This window comes from Capricornis sumatraensis, chromosome 3, assembly GCF_032405125.1.
Source record: "Capricornis sumatraensis isolate serow.1 chromosome 3, serow.2, whole genome shotgun sequence".
Lineage (NCBI taxonomy): Eukaryota > Metazoa > Chordata > Mammalia > Artiodactyla > Bovidae > Capricornis > Capricornis sumatraensis.
This window is the reverse complement of record NC_091071.1, coordinates 58,767,550-58,790,664: the sequence shown is the minus strand read 5'-3', so window position 1 is coordinate 58,790,664 and position 23,115 is coordinate 58,767,550. Positions and strand designations below refer to the sequence as shown.

At 36.7% G+C, this 23,115-nt stretch overlaps 1 protein-coding gene across 1 annotated transcript in view; it reads right to left on the bottom strand.

Moving 5' to 3' along the window:
- The window catches only part of PDE1A (phosphodiesterase 1A), a 381,016-nt gene that overhangs the window by 101,071 nt on the left and 256,830 nt on the right, over positions 1 to 23,115 (bottom strand). Inside the window, exon 2 of the mRNA XM_068967526.1 lies at positions 17,862 to 17,975. Coding sequence (XP_068823627.1) covers positions 17,862 to 17,975 — 114 coding nt within the window. The remainder of the gene's footprint in view (positions 1 to 17,861; positions 17,976 to 23,115) is intronic.

Here is a 23,115-nt window from a genome sequence, read left to right as displayed (position 1 = left end):
TGAAGCAAATTATGGGGAAATATTTATTTGACTTGGAAAAATATTAGACATTTTTCTGGATTAAAGACAAGTGTAAGACTGGATACTATAAAAACGTGTAGGGAAAACTCAGTCAGAACACTTTTTGACATAAATCACAGCCATATCTTTTGGGATCCATCTCCCAGAGTAGTGGAAACAAGAACAAAAATAAACTAATGGGACCTACTTAAACTTAAAAGCTTTTGCACAGCAAAGAGAACCATAAATGAAATGAAGAGACAACCTACAGAATGGGAGAAGGTATTTGCAAATGATGTAACTGACAAGGGAATAATCTCCAATATATGCAAAGAGCACATTCAGCTCAATAACCTAAAGACAACCCAATCAAAAAATGGGTAGAAGATCTAAAAAGGCATTTCTACAAAGAAGACATACAGATGTCCAAAAACACATGAAAAGAGGCTCCACAATGCTAATTATTGGAAAAATGCAAATCAAAATTACAATGAGGTATTACTTCACTCTGGTCAGAATGACCATAATTACAAAGACTAAAAATAAATGCTGAAGAAAATGTGGAGAAAAGGGAATCCTCCTACACTGTTGGTGGGAATGTAAAGTGGTATAGCCACTTAGGATAACAGTATGGAAGTTCCTTAAAAAACTAACAACAGAACTACAATATGATCCTTCAATGCCACTCCTGGAAGCGTATCTGGATAAATCCGTAATTTGAAAAGATACTTATACATGCACCCCTATGCTCACCGTAGCACTACTGACAATGCCCCAGACTTGGAAGCAGTCTAAATGTCCATCAGCAGAAGGATAAAGACGATGTGGTATATGTATGCAATGGAACACTACTCAACACAAGAAGAATGCAAAATGCCATTTGCAGCAACAAGGATGGACCTAGAGATGATCACACTAAGCCAGAAAGAGAAAGACAAATATCATATGAATCACTTATATGTGGAATCTTTGCAAATGATACAAATGAATTTATATACAAAACAGAAATAGATCCACAGACATAGGGGAAAAAAAAAAAACTGCTATCATTACCAAAGGGGAAAAAATTGGCGGGAGATAAATTAGGAGTCTGGAATTAACAGATACACATTCAAGCTCATGCTCAGCTGCTCAGTTGTGTCAACCTTTGCAACCCTCTGGAGCCTGCCAGGCTCCTCTGTTCATGGGATTTCCCAGGCAAGAATACTGAAGTGTGTTATCATGCCCTCCTCCAGAGGACCTTCTCGACCCAGGGATCAAACCACATCTCCTGCACTGGCAGACAAGTCTTTACTGTGCCGCCTGGGAAGCCCAGAGCACGGTAAGAAATTTCTAATAAAAACACAAGTTGTGAAAGAAAGTGAAAGTGAAGTCGCTCAGTCATGTCCAATCCCCATGGACTGTAGCCTACCAGGCTCCTCCGTCCATGGGATTTTCCAGGTGAGTACTGGAGTGGGTAAAGATAATTAAGTCTGGATAGAAGAAAGTTTAAAGGCAGGGGGATGAAACTTAAATGAATTTTAAAATAAACAGATAGATCTAATGGAGCATATTTCTCCTCTCCTCCCTTATTCATTTTTTCTTTCCCTGGTACCTGCCCTGAACACTCTTTCTTCTGAGCACTACAGTGAGACCTTCAGATTTCATTTGACCATGCTAGATAGGGCACGAATGGAAACTTCAGTATAATATCAAATAGTAATCCTGTAATCCTGGGCTGCTAGAGAGTTATCAGAAATAATTTTTCTATACATTTATCTAAGATGTGAAGATATCCAAATAAGACTATCACATGTCAAAATTTTAGAGCAGTTTGCCCTCATTTTATTTTTGACATACATTTGTTCAAGTAGCTTGTTAAAATGAGATCTCAAATACTATAATGAGTCTTGCTTCCAAAACATCCAACCACTTGACTGCTCTTTATCCTAGGGTTGGATGGCAGGGTGAGTATAAATGTTTATTCCATGAGTGCATTTAAAAAATGAAAACTTGGTGTTTAAGAAACTTGCAACATGAAAACAAAAATTATTGGTACATTTCCCTTGGGAATTCTTGAAATGCACTATACAGAAAAGAAGGACCAGGGGTATACATCCAAAATGTTAGCACTGTTGACCTCTGAAAAATGCTTCAGCTGGTGTTTGATGAAACATTTTTTAGTTCCAGTGGGGTCAACAAAGCAGAAAGTGAGGGGTCCCTAAACATAAGCTGGTCCTAAACATAAGCCAGTGAGCTGTGAAAACTGATCCTGCCTCCAATCAGCACTCTACTGATCCTTGGAAGCTATTTATACTCCAAATTTTCTCTTGAAATCTGATGACACAATTCCCCAAGGGCTTATATTTTGAACTAGAGAGTTTGTAGGAAAAGGGAATAAAGAAAGAGGCAGCCACGGAAGGAGAGGTCATGGGATTCTGACTCTTACAATTATATCAGCGAAAACATTTCTGTCCACAGTAGACTCTTGGAAAATAGTTACACTTATGTACCCAAACAGTTATTTCCAGGCATTCAGTGCCCACGTTTATACCTATTAAGTATCAAAATTCAAGTGCCAAATGCAATTAGGGGAAACTGACAAATTTGAAATCTTCTTTTTCTTGCTTTATTATTCTTATAAAGGACACAGTTAACAAAAAACTAACTCATTCACCTCTTCCTCTAATATTTGCTGGGCCCACAGTAGGAGTACATATCTCTGACTGTTTCACCACTAAATATTTAAAGCTATATATCAAGAGAACAAACAGTTACATTTGTTCTATTATTTTGCCTTTTAATAAGTTTCATAAAAGTCTGACAAGTTGGGTTGGAAACAAGAATTGTCAACTCCTTGTGTGCCAGGGCTGCCCCCTCCTGCTTGCAGCTCAGGCCCTTGCTGTGTGAACAGGTAGATACTGTGGACCCAGTACAATCTCCATCAATCCACCCAAGCTTGAAAGCAGCTGCTTCTTGGCTGTTGTTTAAGGGTGGAGAGGTGTACACACCAGCAGTATCCTGGGCCATCTCAGGAGAAAAGACCTAACGAGGAAGCCCATTAAGACTTAGGAGACGGGCTAATAGACATTTGGGTAGAGAACTCTGGGGTCTCAGGGTCAGAATATGGGAGAGGGGCACACTGCACAGGGCAGGGAATTCCAAGATGTGAGTATCCAGCAGGGGAGAAGTCACGAGCTCCGTTTCTTCTCGGCCTTGGAGACCTACTAACCCATGGGAAGGAGCAGACCAACAGATGCCTGTCACTGAGCATCCTAATGTGGGGGACAGTGTCCAGAGACGCAGTTCCACTGGCACTGGGCTAAGGGTGGTACTGGCCTCGTATTTGGTGAACACCTTCCAAGTGAGCCCTTCCGGGATAACTGGGAGAATTAGAAGTTGATCTTTCTAGAGTATGGTTATTCTCTGGAGGTAAGTGGTTTCCTCATAAGCAAGTCTATTAGCTTTATTTCTTTAATTAACACATGCCTATGCTCTGAGGTGCCTGCAGCCTCTCCACACACCCCTTCTTCACCAAAACACCCCAAGGGTAATTGTCAAGCTTCCCTCAGACTTCAGAACCATCTGAGGATGGATTTGATGATAATGTCAGCTAACTTTATTGCTTACTTACTATGAACCAGGCAAGGAGCCATGCTTTACTTCATTTAATTTTGAAAACACCACCATAAGGAAGATATTACTATCAGTACCTGCACTTTACTGATGAATAAATTGAGGTACAGACAGCTTAAGTGATTTGCTCAAATCATACAACTAGAGGCATCTACGCCATTTTTTGAGCTCAAGTCTCTCTGATTCAGGATCTGAGTTTTTAACTGATGAGCTATTCTTTACCCCAAATGTGTGTTTTGTTTACTAAGTGTCCAGACTCCCTTTAATTCAGACAAAAATATCACCAATCATTATTCTCTATCCCATCTCCACACTGAAATTCCAGTTTAAAAATAATTGATCTTAAAAAAATCTTAAAGGAGTTTGGTTCACTAGAATTATGATTAGAGGAAGCTTAAATTTGTTTTCCATGACTGATGTGTTGAATAATTTTCTTAGAGAGAAATATATCTGGATGGTATAATTTCAGGGTACTTTGAAGCGTAATAAATTGACTGTCAGGATCGAAAGAGGTAATACATTTGAAAAGCCTTGTTGACTTGTTAGGAACCTTTTTCCTGAGTACTAAATACATTTGAATTCATTTTTCCAGGGCACCACCCATATACATTTATTTATTTATTATTTGCCTTGTTTCAAAAGACTTAAAATGGCAGGCTCGCAAATTTATTTCAACAGCATTTTTTTTATTTGTTTGGTTTTGGTTTTTTGGCAATTTTCTTTCTCTGTCTACCTGACTAGGCCTGTGTCCAAGCTAAGGCCCAAGGCTCTGCACCTCCTCTGAACCCACCAAAGGAAGCAGAGTTCCAGGAATGGGAGGGTCATCTCCTGGGACAGGAAAGAAGAGCCAGGAAATGTTGAGGGAGGCTCTGAGAAGGGGTTAGGATCTCAGAGAGTTAGGATCGAGATTGTATTTAGGGAATCAGTTGGGAGATGGAAATGGAAGGAACGGGTAAAGCAGAAAACTGCCCTAGGCCTCACTGATGACTCTTGGCTTCCTACCAGGAAGTCCTTTTGGCTCAAAATATCTTCAAAAATATTCCTCTAGGCTCAAAGCCTGACATTCCGCTAATTACCATTTTTTTTGATTAGTAAGCATCCTCTGCTGTTAAGAGAAACTGCCTCAGGAGTTGGAATCCTGGCTTCATCAACTATTAGCTGTGTGGTCTTAGAAACCAACAGTCCATCTTTTGAATCTAAGTTTCTTTGTCAATAAAGAGAGATAATAATAGTGATAAGTAGTGAACTGAGAGTCACTCAGCCATGTCTGACTTTTTGTGACCCCATGACTATAGCCTGCCACACACCTCTGTCCATGGAATTCTCTGGGCAAGAATACGGAGTGGGTAGTCGTTTCCCTCTCCAGGGGATCTTCCCAACCCCAGGGGTTGAATTCAAGTCTCCCTCATGGCAGGCAGATTCTTTACCATCTGATAATAGAGCTGATAATAATAGTATGTCTAGTGGTGGGGTTGGAGGATGAAATAGGTAAACACACAGAAAACGCTTAGAATAGTGTCTGACACAAAGCAAGCCCTCAGTAACCTCCCAGCCATTTACATACCTGCATGAATTAGTCTAAGCAGATCAATTCATGATGTGCAGTAAAAGGAACGTATCTTGTGACGGAAGTGTTTCAGACACTAAAGGAAGAAGTTGGTCAAAGTGGACTTGCAGGAACCAAATAAAAACTTATGCATTTTATGGGTTGTGAGGAGGCAGTGGGAGGGATCTCCAAAAATATTTTTTACCTACTTTAAAATTTTAATGAGTAGAATAGGCAAATTAATAGAGACAGAAAGTAGAATAGAGGTTACCAGGGGCTGAGGGGAGAGGGGGCCTGGGAGTTATTGTTTAATGGTACAGAATTTCTGTTTGGGATCATGAAAAGGTTTTGGAAATGGATAGTGGTAATGGTTGCACAACATTGCAAATGTACTTAATGCTGCTGAATTGTACACGGAAAATGGTACATTTTATGTTACATTTTATGACAATTCTACAATATCTACCTAGTATTGATCTTCCTGTCCCACTTTTCAGAGAATGATATGCTGCCTCTTCTAATCAAGGTAATGAGACAGAGAGGAGGGTATTCCAAGGTCGATTTAAGTAAGTGTCCTTCCATGGCTCACCAAGTTGCAGGCTGAAGAAAAACGTTGAGGTTGTGGCACAGAGATGAAGCCTAAGGCCACGGTTTGCCAGATCTGGGAGAAGTGATTACACTATAGACCAAAGAACAGGCCTCCTCTATGCCCCAGAGCTGTTGCTCAAGGCACTACTTGTCTCCAATTCAGCGCCCCTTGCCTACTGCTCCTAGTGCATGATGAAATTTCCTGGTTGGGGGGAGGCATTTTAGCCCCCAAGCTTCATATACAACTTGGGGCAATATTTGGGCCACACTCCTTTGATAAGACCTCAAAATTCTAGCCATTAGATTTCTAACACTCTCTGTGTCTGCATGTCTATTCAGTTGTGTCCAACTCTTTGTGACCACATGGACTGTAGCTGCCAGGTTCCTCTGTCTGTGGAATTTTCCAGGTAAGAATACTGAAGTGGGTTGCCATTTCCTCCTCCAGGGGATGTTCCTGACCGAGGGATCAAACCCATGTCTTCTGAGTCTACTGCATTGACAGGTGGATTTTTTACCTCTGAAGCCACATGGGAAGCCCAACATTCTCTGTATATCTTTCCTAGTGTAGCCTAATTTGACATTCTCTATAACTGTGGTCTCTGGACTGGCAGAACTGGCAGCAACTGGGAACTTGTTAAACCTGGAACTTCAAGGGCTCTACTCCAGACTTGTTGATTTAACAAGCCCTCCAGGTGATTCTGATGAATACTTTGGTATTCTGATGAATACCATTCTGACGAATGGTGTGCCAATTAATGGAAGATCATGGCCAAGGAAGTGAGATTTAATCTTTTTCTGCAACGTGGACTTAGCAGTTCTTATTTCAATGCCTAGTATTTCACTATGAGAAAAGTGAGTGAAAAATATAGGAAGGAACTAGCTGAAGAATCTCAGTAAAAGTATCTTAATTAGTAAATCTTTAAACTTATTTTATGAACAAGAATAATCTGTATGTTACTTAACTGAAAAATAGAAGAGTCAATTTCTCAATTTTTAGGGTCTACTCTCTTAGCAGCTCTTAAAATGCACTGCAGTATTATTAACTATAGTCACCATGCTGTACAGAGGTGCCAAATTATTGGAGAGCAGAGAACGGATACTAAGAAGAGCTGGGATATATTTGAAGGACAGGGGTGTGAAGGAAGACAAGGAATATATTTCTTTCTAAACCCATGAAGCTGAAAGACTAAGGGCAATGACAAGAAGGAGTTAACAATAGCCAAACAGAATAGCAAAATAATTATCAATGTATATAGTGTCCTTCATAAACAGTTGTTGAGTAAGTGAATAAATATATAAAAACATAGGCAGAGAGTCTTTGGTCTTAGAGGCTATAGAATATTGAGATACTTAACAGTAGTTAGGTAAGGAATAAAATCATTTTCAGTCAGGTCTTACTCCATGTGTGAAAAGATAATCTCATGATTAAAATGTTTCTGTTACCCTGGCCATATATTTAGCCATATCTTCATTCACTGACTTTTTATATATGACAGAATAACCTGGGGAGGAAAAACTCCTGTTCCTGGATTTAAGTTTCAAAATCTAGGTCCCAGAGAAGGAGGAAAGGCCCAAAGATGATGGAAGAATATGTGATGACTCAGAGCAGAGTTTCCATTCCTATTATCATCCAAAGATGCCCTACATTAATCAGAAAGACAGAAGAGATCTTGAGAAAGGACACTTGAGTCCAACCTGAAGTTCTCCAAACCAAGCCAAACACTGAATGGGGAAATAGCACGTCCCAGTACATTTCTAGAATCCTGGAGCAGAAGAGTCTCTGACATTCAGTATCTGGTACTTGCCCAAGTACCACCTGTGCTATTTAACTGTATCATGGGGTCAATATAGTTCATCATTTGCCTTGGAGACTCAATCAACCTTTTGCCTTGTTTCACAGGAAAATATGTTCTAAATAGTTATCTTAGATATCTTCAGTTCAGTTCAGTTCAGTTCAGTTCAGTCGCTCAGTCGTGTCCGACTCTTGGCAACCCCATGAATCGCAGCACGCCAGGCCTCCCTGTCCATCACCATCTCCCGGAGTTCACTCAGACTCAGGTCCATCGAGTCCGTGATGCCATCCATAACACATTTATGTTAGGACTTATTATTAGGATAAGGTGACAAGGTTTGAAGATTAAGAGCATGGGCTTTGGAGCAAGGAAGATATTTAGGTTATAAGGATGCTCTCACTAGCAAGTGACATCCAACCTAACCCAAAGTGGCTTAAATAATTGGGGGATTTGTTATTTTTCTTACAGGAAAGTTGAAGATAGGGAGACTCCAGTAGGGATTTTTTAAATAATCAGTAGTCAACAGTATCACCAAGGACTCAGGTTTCCTCCATCTTTCTGTGCTGCCAACTTTAGTGATAGGTTTAGCTCTAACCTTGCAGCCAGATGGTTGTGTCATTTTCAAGCATCATACCCAGAAGCAAAGGACTCCTTTTGCATGGGAGGAAATCTTCTGATGAACTCCTATCTGTCTCATTGGCCAAAATTATATCATATGTCCATGTCCAAACTTGCTGGTTAGAGTTGAGGACTAATTTCTGATTTGGATCAATTAGAATATACCCATCCTAAGCCTGGGGTTAAGACTGATCTCCCATGAATCACTGGCTTTCCAGAGAAGAGTGAATAATTGAAAAAAGAAAAAGGGTTCTATTACCAAGGAAGAAAAGAATAGATGTTCGTAATCTCCATCTTAGTTTGAACTTGTCTCTGACACATAATACTTGTATGACTCTAAGCAATTTAATTACATTTTATGTCTCACATTTTTAACTTTATAATGAAAATAATATATTACAGAAAATAATATATTACATAATTTTTGAGACATGGAATCATATATGCAAACTGCATAATGTATTGCCTTGGATATAATTATCTATCAAATAATCTTGTTATTAATATCATCATTAGAAAAGATAACATTAAAAAGTTTATCTTTTTCAAATTCAGGAAATATTCATTTATATTTTATTGACCCAAAATATCACAACAGTAAGCTCATACCTAATATGTGGAGCTTTTTATGTCAGCCACCTCTCAAAAGATCTGGTCAGATTTTTTTTCCCCCTTTCACTAGTCAGGCTGTTTTTGAAAGTTTGCAGAAAGTAACACATCACAGATGGCAAAAAACATGAAAATCAACCAAAAGTTATTGCAACTTTTTCTAAGCCTGGTTTTCACACTCCATCTACAGGGTGAGAACAGCCTACAAACACAGCCCTCCAAACAGCCGCCCCTCCCTACAACTCACACCATAAAAATGGAATTCATAAAAATTAAATTGCTTTTTAATGGTTCACTGAACTCCAGCAATGCCTTAGCACATACCCTTCAAACTGATTTCCTTAGGGACACCTCCAAATGGAAACAACTCTGAAAAACACCAGAGTTCAAATCTGTAAATGCTCCCCCACTAGGCATATGATAAACAATAGGCTCTGTCACCCTCCTGGTGACTGTAGGCATAAGCAGGTCTTTTCAGGGGACTTTGGGACCATTGATAAAACCGCAGAATTTGAGAACAGAAAGGGACTGGTGACGTCATCTCTGTGTGAGAAAACCACTGACTAGAGGAAAAATACTCTTGCCCAGAGGTTTGTCGCAGGAGCAAACCTAGGACAAGAGTTGCTCAATATCCCACACAGACTCTGATCCAGGTCCACGTGCATGTAGTAATCACAACATTTTAGTTCACTCTAGAGAGAGCTTTGTTTTTGCTGCTGCTGTGGCTACCGCTGTTTAGCAAAGTACTCTCTTCCATTCTCAATTCTAGGCATGTGGCTGAAATCAAATTCACCTTTTAACTGCCTCATAAGATGCTTTATCAGTGAACTTGTATAGGCAGTTCCTCTGGACACGATTGTGTGAGGGATAAGCGAATGACCTAACTAAAGCCAATGAAACAGAAAAGTTGTGTCTGCTGGAAAAGAACGCCTCTTTTATTTCTGCTGGATTTGAAGGTTGTGAGGATGTACAGCTTGGAAATATTACCTCTGTCTTGTTTTGCTACCCTCAAAGCATCAGAGAGAGGTCATTCCAGAGTAATCAAAACAGAAAGATTTATCTCTTGATACCATTTTGTCCTGATTCACCAGTGCTTATAGTCAGCACTAGTCATCAATGTTTTGGCAATGAGAGTTTGTTTAAGGTAATTTTGTCGGCTTTTCTTTTATCTGTATTTGAAATGTTAATGAAAGGTGTTCATTAGTCCAGCTCTTTTCTTTTCTCCATCTTCCCTACTCTGGCTATAAATGTCTGAGGATTACACAAGAGTCAGTGCCATCATGACATGTAGGTTGTAGTGATTAATCACTCAGGGTTCGCTCTCTACATCATATTGATCTCTGAGTTTTAGAGTCCATGGTCTATAATTTTTGTCAAAATTACTACCACACTATTACTCTTGCTGAGCAACTGAGTTTAAAACCAATACTTACTAACCTTTTTGATTTTATTGTGCTATGCATGTTTTCCTTGTTTGAAGACCCTTAGATATGTGCTATAGTTAGCTCCATCTTCACCTTTATTTTCTATCTATGCTTGGCTATTTGTCTCCTTTCCAAGACAACTTAAGACTAACTTCTTTTTTACTAAAGTATAGTTGATTGGTAGGCTGCAGTCCATGTGGTCGCAAAGAGTTGGACATGACTGAGTGACTTCACTTTCACTTTTCACTTTCATGCATTGGAGAAGGAAATGGCAACCCACTCCAGTGTTCTTGCCTGGAGAATCCCAGAGATGGGGGAGCCCGGTGGGCTGCCATCTATGGGGTTGCGCAGAGTCAGACACGACTGAAGCGACTTAGCAGCAGCAGCAGCAGCAGTTGATTTACAATGTTGTGTTAATTACTACTACACACTGACTCAACGGACATGAGTTTGAGCAAGCTCCGGGAGATGGTAAAGGACAGGGGAGTCGGTGAAGGACAGGGAAGATTAGTGTGCTGCAGTGCATGGGGTCGCAAAGAGTCAGACACAACTGAGCAACTGGACAACAACAACAAATACAGCAGTGATTCAGTACACCTTTCTGGAGGCTTCCTTGGTGGTTCAGCAGTAAAGAATCCGCCTGCCAACGCAGGAGACATGGGTTTGATCCTTGGGTCAGGAAAATCCCCTAGACAAGGGCATGGCAAACCACTCCAGTATTCTTGCTTGGGAAATGCTATGGACAGAGGAGACTGGTGGGCAAGAGTCCATGGGGTCGCAAAAGAGTTGGACATGACTTAGTGACTAAACAACAACAGCACACTTTTAAAATATTTTTTTCATTATAGTTTATCATAGGATAATGAATATAGTTCTCCATGCTATGCAGTAGGACCTTGTTTCATGCATTTTATATATAAACACTTGTATCTGCTAACAGAGGGGTGCCTATATCTTTTTGAATTATAGTTTTATCTGGATATATGCCCAGGGTGGGGTTACTGGATCATATAGTTATTCTATTTTTGGCTTTCTGAGGAATCTCCATACTGTTTTTCACTGTGGCTACACCAACTTACAAAGAATAACTTCTTGACCTGATCTTTCCATAATTACTATTTCTCTTTAATCTGAATCTCTTTTTAATCTTAAAGTTCATGGAAGGTTTCTGTTCTTAAAAAAAGCATGAAAAAAATTCATTCCTATTAAATATCGCTGCTTTTTCCTACATGCTAGGAAATTCTTGAAAAATAATCTACGCTTTTTTCTTTTAGAGACATTCCACTTCAATTCCTCGTATAACCATAATCTGACTGGTGGCTTTTTATCTTTGTGAAACTCCATTTCAGAGGCATCAGGATTCTCCTAACTGCATTCAGTGGTTCTTCTGTGGCATTTTGATTTACCCTTTTTAGCAACCCCGGCTTTGCTACTCCAGATTCTCCAGATATGCTTTCTTCTATATCTGTACTTCCTGAGTGTCCTCTGAGGTTGCTCGATTCCTAACTTTAAATGGTGTGTTCCCACATAACATATTGAATTAGCATAGGAATTCTGATTATAGGAAAAAAAAAAAAAAACAACCCTGAGACTCCTGGATTATAATCCCTAAATTCACATCTCTAACTGGCACCATATTTCTGAGCTCTAGAGTCCATATATCTAGCACATTCCAGACCCCCGTTTTTTTTTAACCTTAATTCCTTTTGTTAGAAGCCATGTCTTTGAGAACAGGCATAGGGAGTTTTGCTGGGGAACTAAATGTATTACTATTAAGTAATTCCAACCATACTTGGTTTGGGATCTTAACTCTACAGTTTCTATCCCATTTTATACCCATGTTCTTGTTATGATTTCCTGCTGCTAATTAGTATTTCCTATTGTAATCTCTCAGTGTGCTTGGGTTTTTCTATCACTCCAGACATCCCTGTTTCTTGTTCCCAGTATTAGTCCTCGTTCCTCTATTTATCTTCCCAGTTCTTGACTCGCTTCTAATGACCAGCTATCTGCCCAGCTGTACTCTGGATTCTGATGAGCGATGTGTCTGGTATTCACTTCACATACTCAGTAGATATTCGTGTTATGAGTGAACATTCCTTAATAAATTCTAGTACATGATGATTTCAAGGGACTTAGACTCCAAGGTGCCCTGGATTTCAGTCAATTTCTATCAGACTAACTTCTTCAATTACTGATTGATATCTATGCAGTCTCACTAAGATAATCTCTCAAAATTAAGGACATAGGAGTCAATTAAAGATTTTTTTTTAATCAAGATGGGTATCCTATTAAGGTTTGTTTCCCATCAGTTTGCACTCCGTTCTCTTTTCCTGGTAACGTAAGCCCACCTGACTTCATTTCTCGGGATCAAAAATAGCTGCAAATAAATTATTTGATTTTTTAAAATAAATTACATATCTTATTGTGTTATGTACCCAGAAGTCTCTGCATTTATTAGTACAACAAAAAGTTGTTATTATTTAACTTTTAGTAGTGTAAGTCACTCAGGGGTGTCAGACTCTTTGCGACCCCATGGACTGTAGCCCACCAGGTTCCTCTGTCCATGGGATTCTTTAGGTAAGAATACTGGAGTGGATTGCCATTCCCTTCTCCAGAGGATCTTCCCAATCCAGGGATTGAACTTGGATCTCCTGCCTTACAGGCAGATTCTTTACTGTGTGAGCTACAGGGAAGTCCCAATTTAACTTTTACAAAGTCCCAATTTAAACTTCATAATTTAAATTTTATTCTGTCAGATATGGTGTTATACTTAATCCTCAAGGCAAAACTGTGCAATTAGCACTGTCATTATTGTTAATCTACAAAGATAAAGCTGAGAAATATAGAAGTTAAGTCACTTGCTTAACTCTTAAGAGAGTATTGAGTGGAGCATCCTGACTTTGAGCAACCTACTCTTTCTGAATTTGGAGTCTGTAATCAAACAGTGATAATTGTAAGACTTAGATTGATTCACATTAAGAAAATAAAGTTATAAATTGTGTTGTGTGTGTGTGCTAAGTCACTTCAGTCATGCCCGACTCTTTGCAACTATGGATGGTAACCTGCCAGGCTCCTCTGTCCATGGGATTCTCCAGGCAAGAATACTGGAGTGGGTTGCCATGCCCTCCTCAAACTGTATTGCAGGGCAGTATTAATAAGCATAATTTCCATCATTTAAAGTGTATCTCCCAGCCAGCTGCCTACCCTCATGAATAGCAATTTATGAGGTCAAGGATGCTACTTTTCCTGCCAATATCCAAATCTAAATAAGGACAATCAAACAGAAGCTTTTTGTAGGTCACATGTTTCTGGATTTTAACTGTGTGGCTTGCAAAACTGTGGCTTGTAGTGATACATCTGAAAGCAGGGTCATAAAATGCTTGTATTTGCATTTGAAAGTGTTTTATCAAAAAACCAACAGTCATATTCTTTAGGGAATTATGTTATAATTCCTGAAAGAAAGTCAGAATTCTAATTCTATAAGAAATTGTTTTTTATTTTTTCTACTCAAATCATATTTCAAGAGAGATTTTGTGCTTTGATTTATCTTCTTAACTGAAATCCTGCAGTTGTTAAAGCTTAGTGGGAAAAGGTATGTATGTATGTGTGTGTATAGGGGGGATTTAAACCAATTCATAATTTCTGTTCTATCCTGCTTTATCATGTTTTAATCTTTTTTTGTGGTCCAGCCACCTCCAAATGCCTCTCTTGAATACTTACTGAAACATTTTTTTTCTAGAAAAATAATTTTCTAATAAAAAATCTCAGAAGTCATCAGTATTTTTAAAGTTTAAAAGAAACTAAATGCTTATTCAATTATCTCTGTTTTACTAATATCCCTAAGGCAAATGCAGTTTTAAAAATTATATACACATGGCAACAAAAAATATCCTCAGCTTGCTGCTTGTCTTACTAAGTGAAAGTGAAAGTTACTCAGTTGTGTCTGACACTTTGAGATCCCATGGACTCTACAGCACATGGGATTCTCCAGGCAAGCATACTGGAGTGGCTAGTCATTTCCTTCTCCAGGGGATCTTCCTAACCCAGGGATTGAACACAGGTCTCCAACATTGCAGGTGGATTCTTTACCAGCTGAGCCACAAGGGAAGTGCCAAAATACTGGATTGGTTAGCCTATCCTTTCTCCAGGGCATCTTCCCGACCAGGAATCAAACCAGGGTCTCCTGCAGAGCAGGTGGATTCTTTACCAACTGAGTTATCAGGGAAGCCCTGTGTCTTACTAAGTCTATAGGAAATCAAGCCATATCAAGTATTTTTTCCTCTAAAATTTCTTGAGCTGATATTTTAATCATCAAACTAGTTTTAGAAGATACATACAAAGTAATGTTGGGTATAAGCAGTAGCATGATGATAAATAGTTAACCACATATTCACCAGGAAAAAACAAAACTCCTGATTTGTATCATTTGCCAATTTTTATAATATAAAAACTCTACTTATAGGCAATTTCAAGCAAACGACGTTGAAGGCAGAGTTGAGAAAAGATGTAACCATAGTCAACAAACCAATGGGCCTGACAATCCCGACAGCATGTGAGCTTTCATCAAAACCTCCAGGAAGTTTCTAAAATCACCCTCTTATCAGATGTAAATAACAGGATGCAGATGAGAATTGTGCTTAAAGCCAGCCTTTAGAGTCAGCCTGCCAAGACCTAACTCCACTCTTTAAAGTATCCTCTGTGTTTTCTTGTATAAGCCATCTAACTTTCCTGTGACTCTCTTTGCTCATATGTAAAATGGCAATAATATAAGTTTTAATCTCATTAGAATTCCTATGATTATTAAATGAAATAGTGCATTAAGGTGCTTAGAAGAGTTCTTGGCAAATAGCTATAATAATAGGCTATTAGTAATAAATATTAGGGACTATTTTTCTAGAATTTACAATCTAACTATCAGGATATTTTACACATTGTCATCTAAATCTTTCAGGGTTCATTGAAAACCATCCTGCTTGATAACAATACTCTGAGAGGAGCCAGTTATAGAGGGAAGAGCACCAAGAAAGATGTCATACCTTACTTACTAGTCCCAATTTTGCCAAAGTCTAGGTTTGTGGCCTTTGGCAAACCGGTTTACTTCAGGAGCTTTGGTTCTTTCATTAGTAAAATACAGAAAGTAATGATCACCCTGCCAACTACACAGGACTGTGGTGAGGCTACTGTAAGTTAATGAAACTATGAACTCTTCTTGGAAGATAGTACATATGCGGGGTGTTATTATTAATCCAATTTAAAATTCATGATGCCATTGAGGCATTAAAATAAAAGAGTGAGAAGTGTTGTGTCATTTGAGTAAACATTTGGAAATAATGTATTGTTAAGAGCTAGGATGTGTTGTTGTATTGTAAAGACCAAAAAACCCCACATTTGTATCCTGAAGCAGAGAAGCATTTTTTTCTTCCCACAAAAGAGCAAGTTTCAAATGAAAAGGAACTATACTGTGAAATATAACATATGTTTAAATGAATTAAGGATCCTGGGGAACTAAGTTAAAAATATCTATGAAATCATAATTTTCTAGAAAAGGAAATATAAAGGAAAAATTAATAAATAAAGCACAAAATACTCTGTCAAATTGGATAGTATTATGTCATTACAAGATGAATACTGTAAATTTGCAAATAATTATTAAAGACAAAATTTCATAAGTTTTATAAATAAGTATAAAAAATGAAATGTCCAGGACAGATTGAAGAAATTTTAAATTAAGTTCAGTCAACTTCTAAACAAGAAAAAGTACACACAAAAATGAAAGCAAGAAAATTATAGGAAAAATACTTGATTTTTAAAAAAAATTTACACACTGAATCTCTGTTCATGTATAAGAATTATATACATTTATGTACATTCAGTGAAAGTTAACTAAAAATCATTCTAAAAGTGTGTCTGTGATTTTTTCTCTCAATTTATGACTTCACACTGTGCTCTAACAGAGGAATTCTGTTCTAGGGAATAAGAATCTCTGCAGCCTGGTCTTCACCATATCCTTTTCTATCAGTTACCAGTAAAACTTCTTATGGCCTAAAATTTAAATGTTGGTATATGATATGGGAAGATCAGGCTTTCTTGTTGAGGGGAAAAATCAAAATGAAAGTTATGAATAGTATGTTATCTTCTATGAGAGCCAGAGGGAAAATATGAGATAAAAATTTGTAAGAAATCACTGAAAATATTCATAAGAAATTTATGAGTTAGGGAACTTGAGTAGACTAAGAAACAGGTGGATAAAGACTTTCATAAGGTACCATTTTATATTGTTTTGATTTTTGATTTGTGAATTTATTACCTATTAAATAACATTATCGTGTGTGTATGCATAAGTCCAGTACACCTCAATCTCACATCTGATTTAACACGTCTCACCTGCCCCATGCTCAGGCCTGACAAGGCAGAGATGCCTGCAGAGGAGACAAGTGTGATGGATTCATCCTCAATGTTTGGTCCCCTGTCCCACTCACTATGCAGCTTTTTCTTGTTCAGCAATGTGGTGGGGAAGACAGGGCTCAAAGGGTCTTACAAGACTGGTGGGTTTGTTGTCATCTGTGTGACAAATACTCAAATGCTGGTTACTTTTTCTCTTCTGAGGAGCTTTTGTGCTTCCTTCAGAGACAACACCCTACCCCAACTAGGTATATTGTTCTTTGATATTTATGCTGAATTTTTGATTCCTAGTCTGTCTTTTATATCAACAATAACGCCATGAAGTCTGTTTTTCACCCTCTGAAATCTGTATCTGTTGGACAATACCTTCAAAAGACCTCTCCTCCACCTGCCTCTTGACTTTGAAAAACTCAGTACCTTTTCTGTACTAACATATGGAAGTACCTGTCTCTCTCTCACCAGGATCCCTCTGCAGTTCTCCTTTAGGCCAAGGTTTCTTAACCTCTATGGTAGTAACATTTGGGGCTAGAGAATTCTTTGTTGTGGGGGATTTTCCTGTGCATATTATGATGTTTAGTGGCACTCTTGGCTTCTACCTATTATAACAGTAGCTAGCCCCCATCAGCCAAACCAAGAGTGTCTCCAGAAATTGCCCAATGACACCTTGAAAGCAAATGTCCTGATTGAGAGCCATAGAACTAAGGTAACAATCCTCTTCAAATGAATTCCCTTTTCTGAATCTCCTTACCACTCTGGTATTAACAATTATCAGGCTGGATGATGGAATTTAGGTGATTATCAAATACACATGGGGGACTGCCACTTGGCAAGCCCTTATACAGTGTCTGATAGACACCTCTTATGATAATACATGGACATGTGACACCCATTTTCTCAGAAGGAACTCAACTCTTGAGATAACAGGGAAATTCTTACATCAGTGAAAATCAGTGTAAGCCTACATCTATCTCTGATATTTAAAACTCTGGGCCTAAGGACTGTGAGAGCAGGGGGAAAGGAGACTTTAATTTGCTTATTAGTTTATTGACTGACTGTTTTGTATTATTCAAGCATTTAGATTAAAATGTGCATTTTATAAAAGAAAGAATCTTAGTTTTTAATATAGCTACATTAAGAAGAACATTTTATGTTTTAATAAGATTTTGATTGGGGTTTCTTAGCCAAGATCTGAAAGCAGGGTCAAGAAAAAGGGGGAGAAAAGGAGACAAGCAAAAAAGTTAAAAGGGCAAGGAGGTTAAAACTTACCTTGTTTCATCAATATAAACTGCTTCCAACACAGATGCTGCATACTCAATATTCTTCTTCAAGTCGACGATGTTAACATCACCTTTTTCCAGCTGCTTCACTAAGCATCTTAGTCTATTTCAAAAAGTAGCCAAAAAAAGAAAAAGAAAGAGATTTATCATGACTATAAGGAAAAGAGTCAATATTAAATATACAAATTGGGTTAAACTTTCAACTTATCTTTCCAGGTTATTAAATAGCAATATTTCCAGGTATATTTGAGGTATAATTAAGATCAATCTTTATCATTTAAACAACTATCAGGAATTATATTCACCTCTCAATATTCGGAGAAGGCAATGGCACCCCACTCCAGTACTCTTGCCTGGAAAATTCCATGGATGGAGGAGCCTGGTAGGCTGCAGTCCATGGGATCGCTAAGAGTTGGACACGACTAAGCGACTTCACTTTCACTTTCACTTTCATGCATTGGAGAAGGAAATGGCAACCCATTCCAGTGTTCTTGCCTGGAGAATCCCAGGGACAGGGGAGCCTGGTGGGCTGCCATCTATGGGGTCACACAGAGTTGGACACGACTGAAGCGACTTAGCAGTAGCAGCAGCAGCTCAATAATATTAGGGCTATAGGTTGCAGGTTTATGTACCATATTTCAAGCATAGTTTTTCTGAAAATTCAAACAATATATGTATTTTCATAAAAGTATTCCTAATACTAGAATTTATTCTATGGCTGTTGTGCTTCTTCAGAGTTGGCACTAAGAAATATTTAACAGGTACTCTTTTGATCACTATTGTATCAATTATTCACTGTTTATAGCAGTAGAAACAAAAATAAAAGGCAAACAATTCAAGAAAATATAATTAAGAAGAGAAAAAAATATATGTATACAAGCTTAGTGTTTTTATTGCAATGATTTTTCAGTTGAGGCAAAACTACAAAATGTTTTCTCATGTTTTTGCCCATAGAATCATGTATCACAACTGTTTGAGAAATTTTAAAGCATTTCTGGATTTCTGACTCAGAAACTGTGATGTAATTAATACTGTTGTTTTAAGTCACTACATTTTGGAATAATTTTTTTAGGCAGAAATAGATATCTCAGGGAGTGAAATAGTACAAATTACCTCAATAATTTTCTAATACTTTTAGAAAGTTCTATACATTAACTATAAACCAAGTGTTTCTAAAGATACTTCCCTTTACTAAAAAGAAAAAGAAATCATGTTCTTTAGTCATTATACACTACAAATAAGCATTGCGAATACAATTCACCCATTTTCCTGTCAGCAGACAGAATTTAATTCCTTGAGAAAAGGTATTTCAGAGAGAATGGAATACATCTACTTTTAGGCACTGCCTTAAAGATTGTGTAAGAGATTCTGAAACTTACTTTGAGTGATTTCCAATACCAAAGTTTAGGGTATCAAGACAAGTTAAAAATATCAGCAACGGTATTTTACATTTCTTCATCCATAAGAAATTTTATTTCTCCACGGAAAAGAGCCATATCTAGCTTAAAACTTCTTACCCAGGCAGCTACAATTGCTTTTTGTATCACATACTTCTGTATGATAAAATATTAGCAGACGACAACATTGCAAAATAAATTCCATGTGTCGATAAGTGTCTTGTTTGTCCAGAGTCAGCAAAACAAAACAAAATAAAAATCAATGACTAAAACAGGTTACTTAGAAAGGAAAAATTAAGCCTGGCTCTGAGGCTTGTGTAAAATACTGAATATAATATAATGGAGCAACACATAGTGTTTTAGAGAATTTTTGTAATTCTATAATCTAAACACATTGTTCTTAGTATAATTTCCTTTTGTGTAGAAAGTAAAAGAAAAACTTTCATACTTGGAAACAGCTTAAAAATATACCACTCATGTATCCTTAGCACTTTAGAGATAAAAGGGAGCTGCCTCACCTGAAAAAGTCTAAAAAATCTAGCTAATGTCATAAATAATGCTAAATGACTGCATGCTTTCCTTCCAAAATCAGGAACAAGGCTCTGCTCTCACCACAGATATTCATAATTGCACTGGCTCTTTCAGCCAAAGCTACAAGGCAAGAATAAAAGGTATTTATATTGGAAGGAAAGAAATAAAACTGTCTTTGTTCACAGATAATGTGATTGTCTAAGTAGCAAATCTGAGGAAATATAGCAAAGAGTTACTAAAAGTGATAAAATGTAATAAATGATTTTAACAAGTTTACAATATAAAAAGATGCAAAAATCAATATCATGCTATACAATAATAATGAACAATCTGAAATTAAAATATAAAACAATACTATTTACAATAGTTCTGAAAAGGTAAAATTCCTAGCCATAAATGTGACAAAGTACGTGCAAGCCCTATACACTGATAACTATAGAACATCGTTGAAAGGAAAAACGGCAGATCTAAATAAATGGAAAGATACACCCATGCTTATGGATTGAAAGACTCAATATTGTTTTCATGTCATTTCTCCAAAAATTTATTTATAGATCCAATGTAACCCTAGTAAATACCCCGGAAGACTCTCTTGTTATTTGTATATATTGACATGCTGATTCTGAAATTCACATTGAGTTAAGGAGCTAGAATAGTCAAATTTAACAAAAAGAACAAAATTGGGGAATTTACACTACTTCAAGACATAAGCTTTCAAGACATTCTGAAGCTACAGTAGTCAGTACAGTATAAATGGCACAATACACTGTATTATTAGCACCAAGATAATACAATAGATAAATCAATAGATTTATAAAGTTAAAAATAGACCCACAAATATATAGTTAATTTATTTGGGAAAAGATGAAAAGATAATTTAGAGGAAAAAGGATAAACTTCACAAGTTATGTTGGATAATTAGAATTATCCATGTGTAAAAGGAACTTTGTTCCATACCTGCATCACAGACCTAAATGGATATTCTAAAACTATAAATATAGAAGAAAACATCAGAGAAAATCTTTGTGATCTTGGGTAAGCCAAAGATGTCTTACATATACCTGCAATGAAATAATAAAGTTGAATTTCACCAATATTAAGAACTTCCAGCCACAGACTGGGAGAAAATATTTGTACATCATATATCTGATACAGGATTTTCAGAAAACATGTTAAGAACTTGCAAATCTCAATAATAAGATAAATAATTGAATAAAAAATCTGCTAATGATTTTTTTGTACCACCAAAAATGATATATTCATGGCAAACATGAAAAGATGCTCAAAATCAATAGTCACCAGAAGAATTCAAATTAAAACAATAATGAAATATAATCAAATACTTATTAGAATGACTAAAATTAAAATAACTGATCATACCAAATACTGGCAAAGATGTGAAGCAATATAAACTACCACACATTTATATTCCTTCTGGGAATATAAATAAGTACAATCAGTTTGGAAAACAATCGCCCCAAAAGTTAACACATATCTGTCATATGACTCAACTGTTCTATTTTTTGGTGGCGAGAAGAATAAATATATGTCTTTACAAATACTTGGACATAAATGTTCATAGCAGCTTTATTTGTAATAGACCCAAACTGGAAGCAACCCAAATATTCATCCACAAGTAAAGGGAAAACAAACTGGGCCATATCCATCCAAAGAAGTTCTATTTAGCAATATAATGAATGAACTGTTGATACACACAATGACTGAACAATGACCATGCTGAGTGATATAGGATATATGCATACTGTATGATTCAATTTGTATAAAATTTTTAAATGCAATCTATTCTTATTGAGACAGGAAAAGATCAGAGGTTGCCTGGGAATTAGGAGGTAGAGATCAGGGAAGAGAGGAAGGGAAAGATTAAAAAGGAGCTGGAGGAAATTTTGATGGTAATGGAAATGTTAATTTTCTTGATTGTGCTGATGGTTTCATAGGTGCACACATATGTTCATACTTATCAAATTATAAATTATAAAATGAAGTATATAATTTGAGATAGAAAATAGATATATGCAAAATAGATGCTTCTGTTATATATCTTTACTTTTAATCAATTCCATTAAAATACTTAAATTTTTAATATGTAATATCAAAGACATGGAAAAACTCTAAAGCAGCATTAAACTGTTAATGATTTTTCTTCAAAAAGAAAGGCACTAATCTTTGACAATTCATGAGACTTTTAAAACCTGCCTGAATATTATGTACTGAACAGGTTTTGATGTTCTTAGCTTTTTGATGGGACTACTTCCTCACCTTATAAGGATCAGAACACTTAAAAGAAGACAGCAATGAAAATAGAAACCATCTTTGAAAATAATTGATTAGATCTGTTATACAATCAAGCAGTCACAGAAGAAAAGCAATTTCTACTTTTGAACAAAGAGTACTGAGCTGTAGAAAATGATTGAGTATTTTTATTCAAATATAGAACTGCCGTTTTCCAAATGAAAAAATACACAATGTAAAATGATGTAGTTTTCAGAATCAAGTGCTTCATACACTCTAAACTTAGCTTCTAAGATATTGCTATAAAACCCTATTTTGCAAAAGAACCACTTACATAATAAGGATATTATACTGAAAAATCCCATGTGTCTATGCATGTCTTCATTAATTCTAGGATAAAAATGCCCAGGATATCTCTAACACTGTAAAGCATGAGTGATGTGTATGTTAATAATTTTAACTTAAAAGAGAATTGAAAATAATCATCCTTTATCAATGTCCCTATTTTTTACATAATTGAAATACAAAAGAGAGAAGGATATGGTTGTAAGAATGCCATACTAAGAAGCAGAAGAGGTAATGCTGAAGGAATATCTATTGTGATATTAACATTATCATTAAAATATGGCCACACACAGGAATGCACAAAGACATACAAATTGGGACTGCCAGAACTAGAAGCTGCTATGTCATTTTCAGTAAGTCCTGCTTGCCTCTAATTCTAACATGATTAAAAAATGATGATAAGAAGCCGTTAAATAATGAAGTTTTCTTGTCTATTCTGCCGGTCAATGCTTAGGAAATTAAATTCTAACCTTAGTCGAAAAAGAAAGCCTTATAAATTGAAAGTCTTTTTAAGATACTTTTTTTCACACAAAGGCTGATGTTATAGTTGTAAAATCCCTTGATATCTTTATTTTATAGAATAAATAACTCCCAAAATAATTGATATCATTGAAAAAATGAGAACTATTGTATGGAAAACATTATTGGCCTTTAAAATATATTTACATTCTACATTTAAAGAAGCAAAATGACTCCAATAAGTGGAAAACATAGAATGGA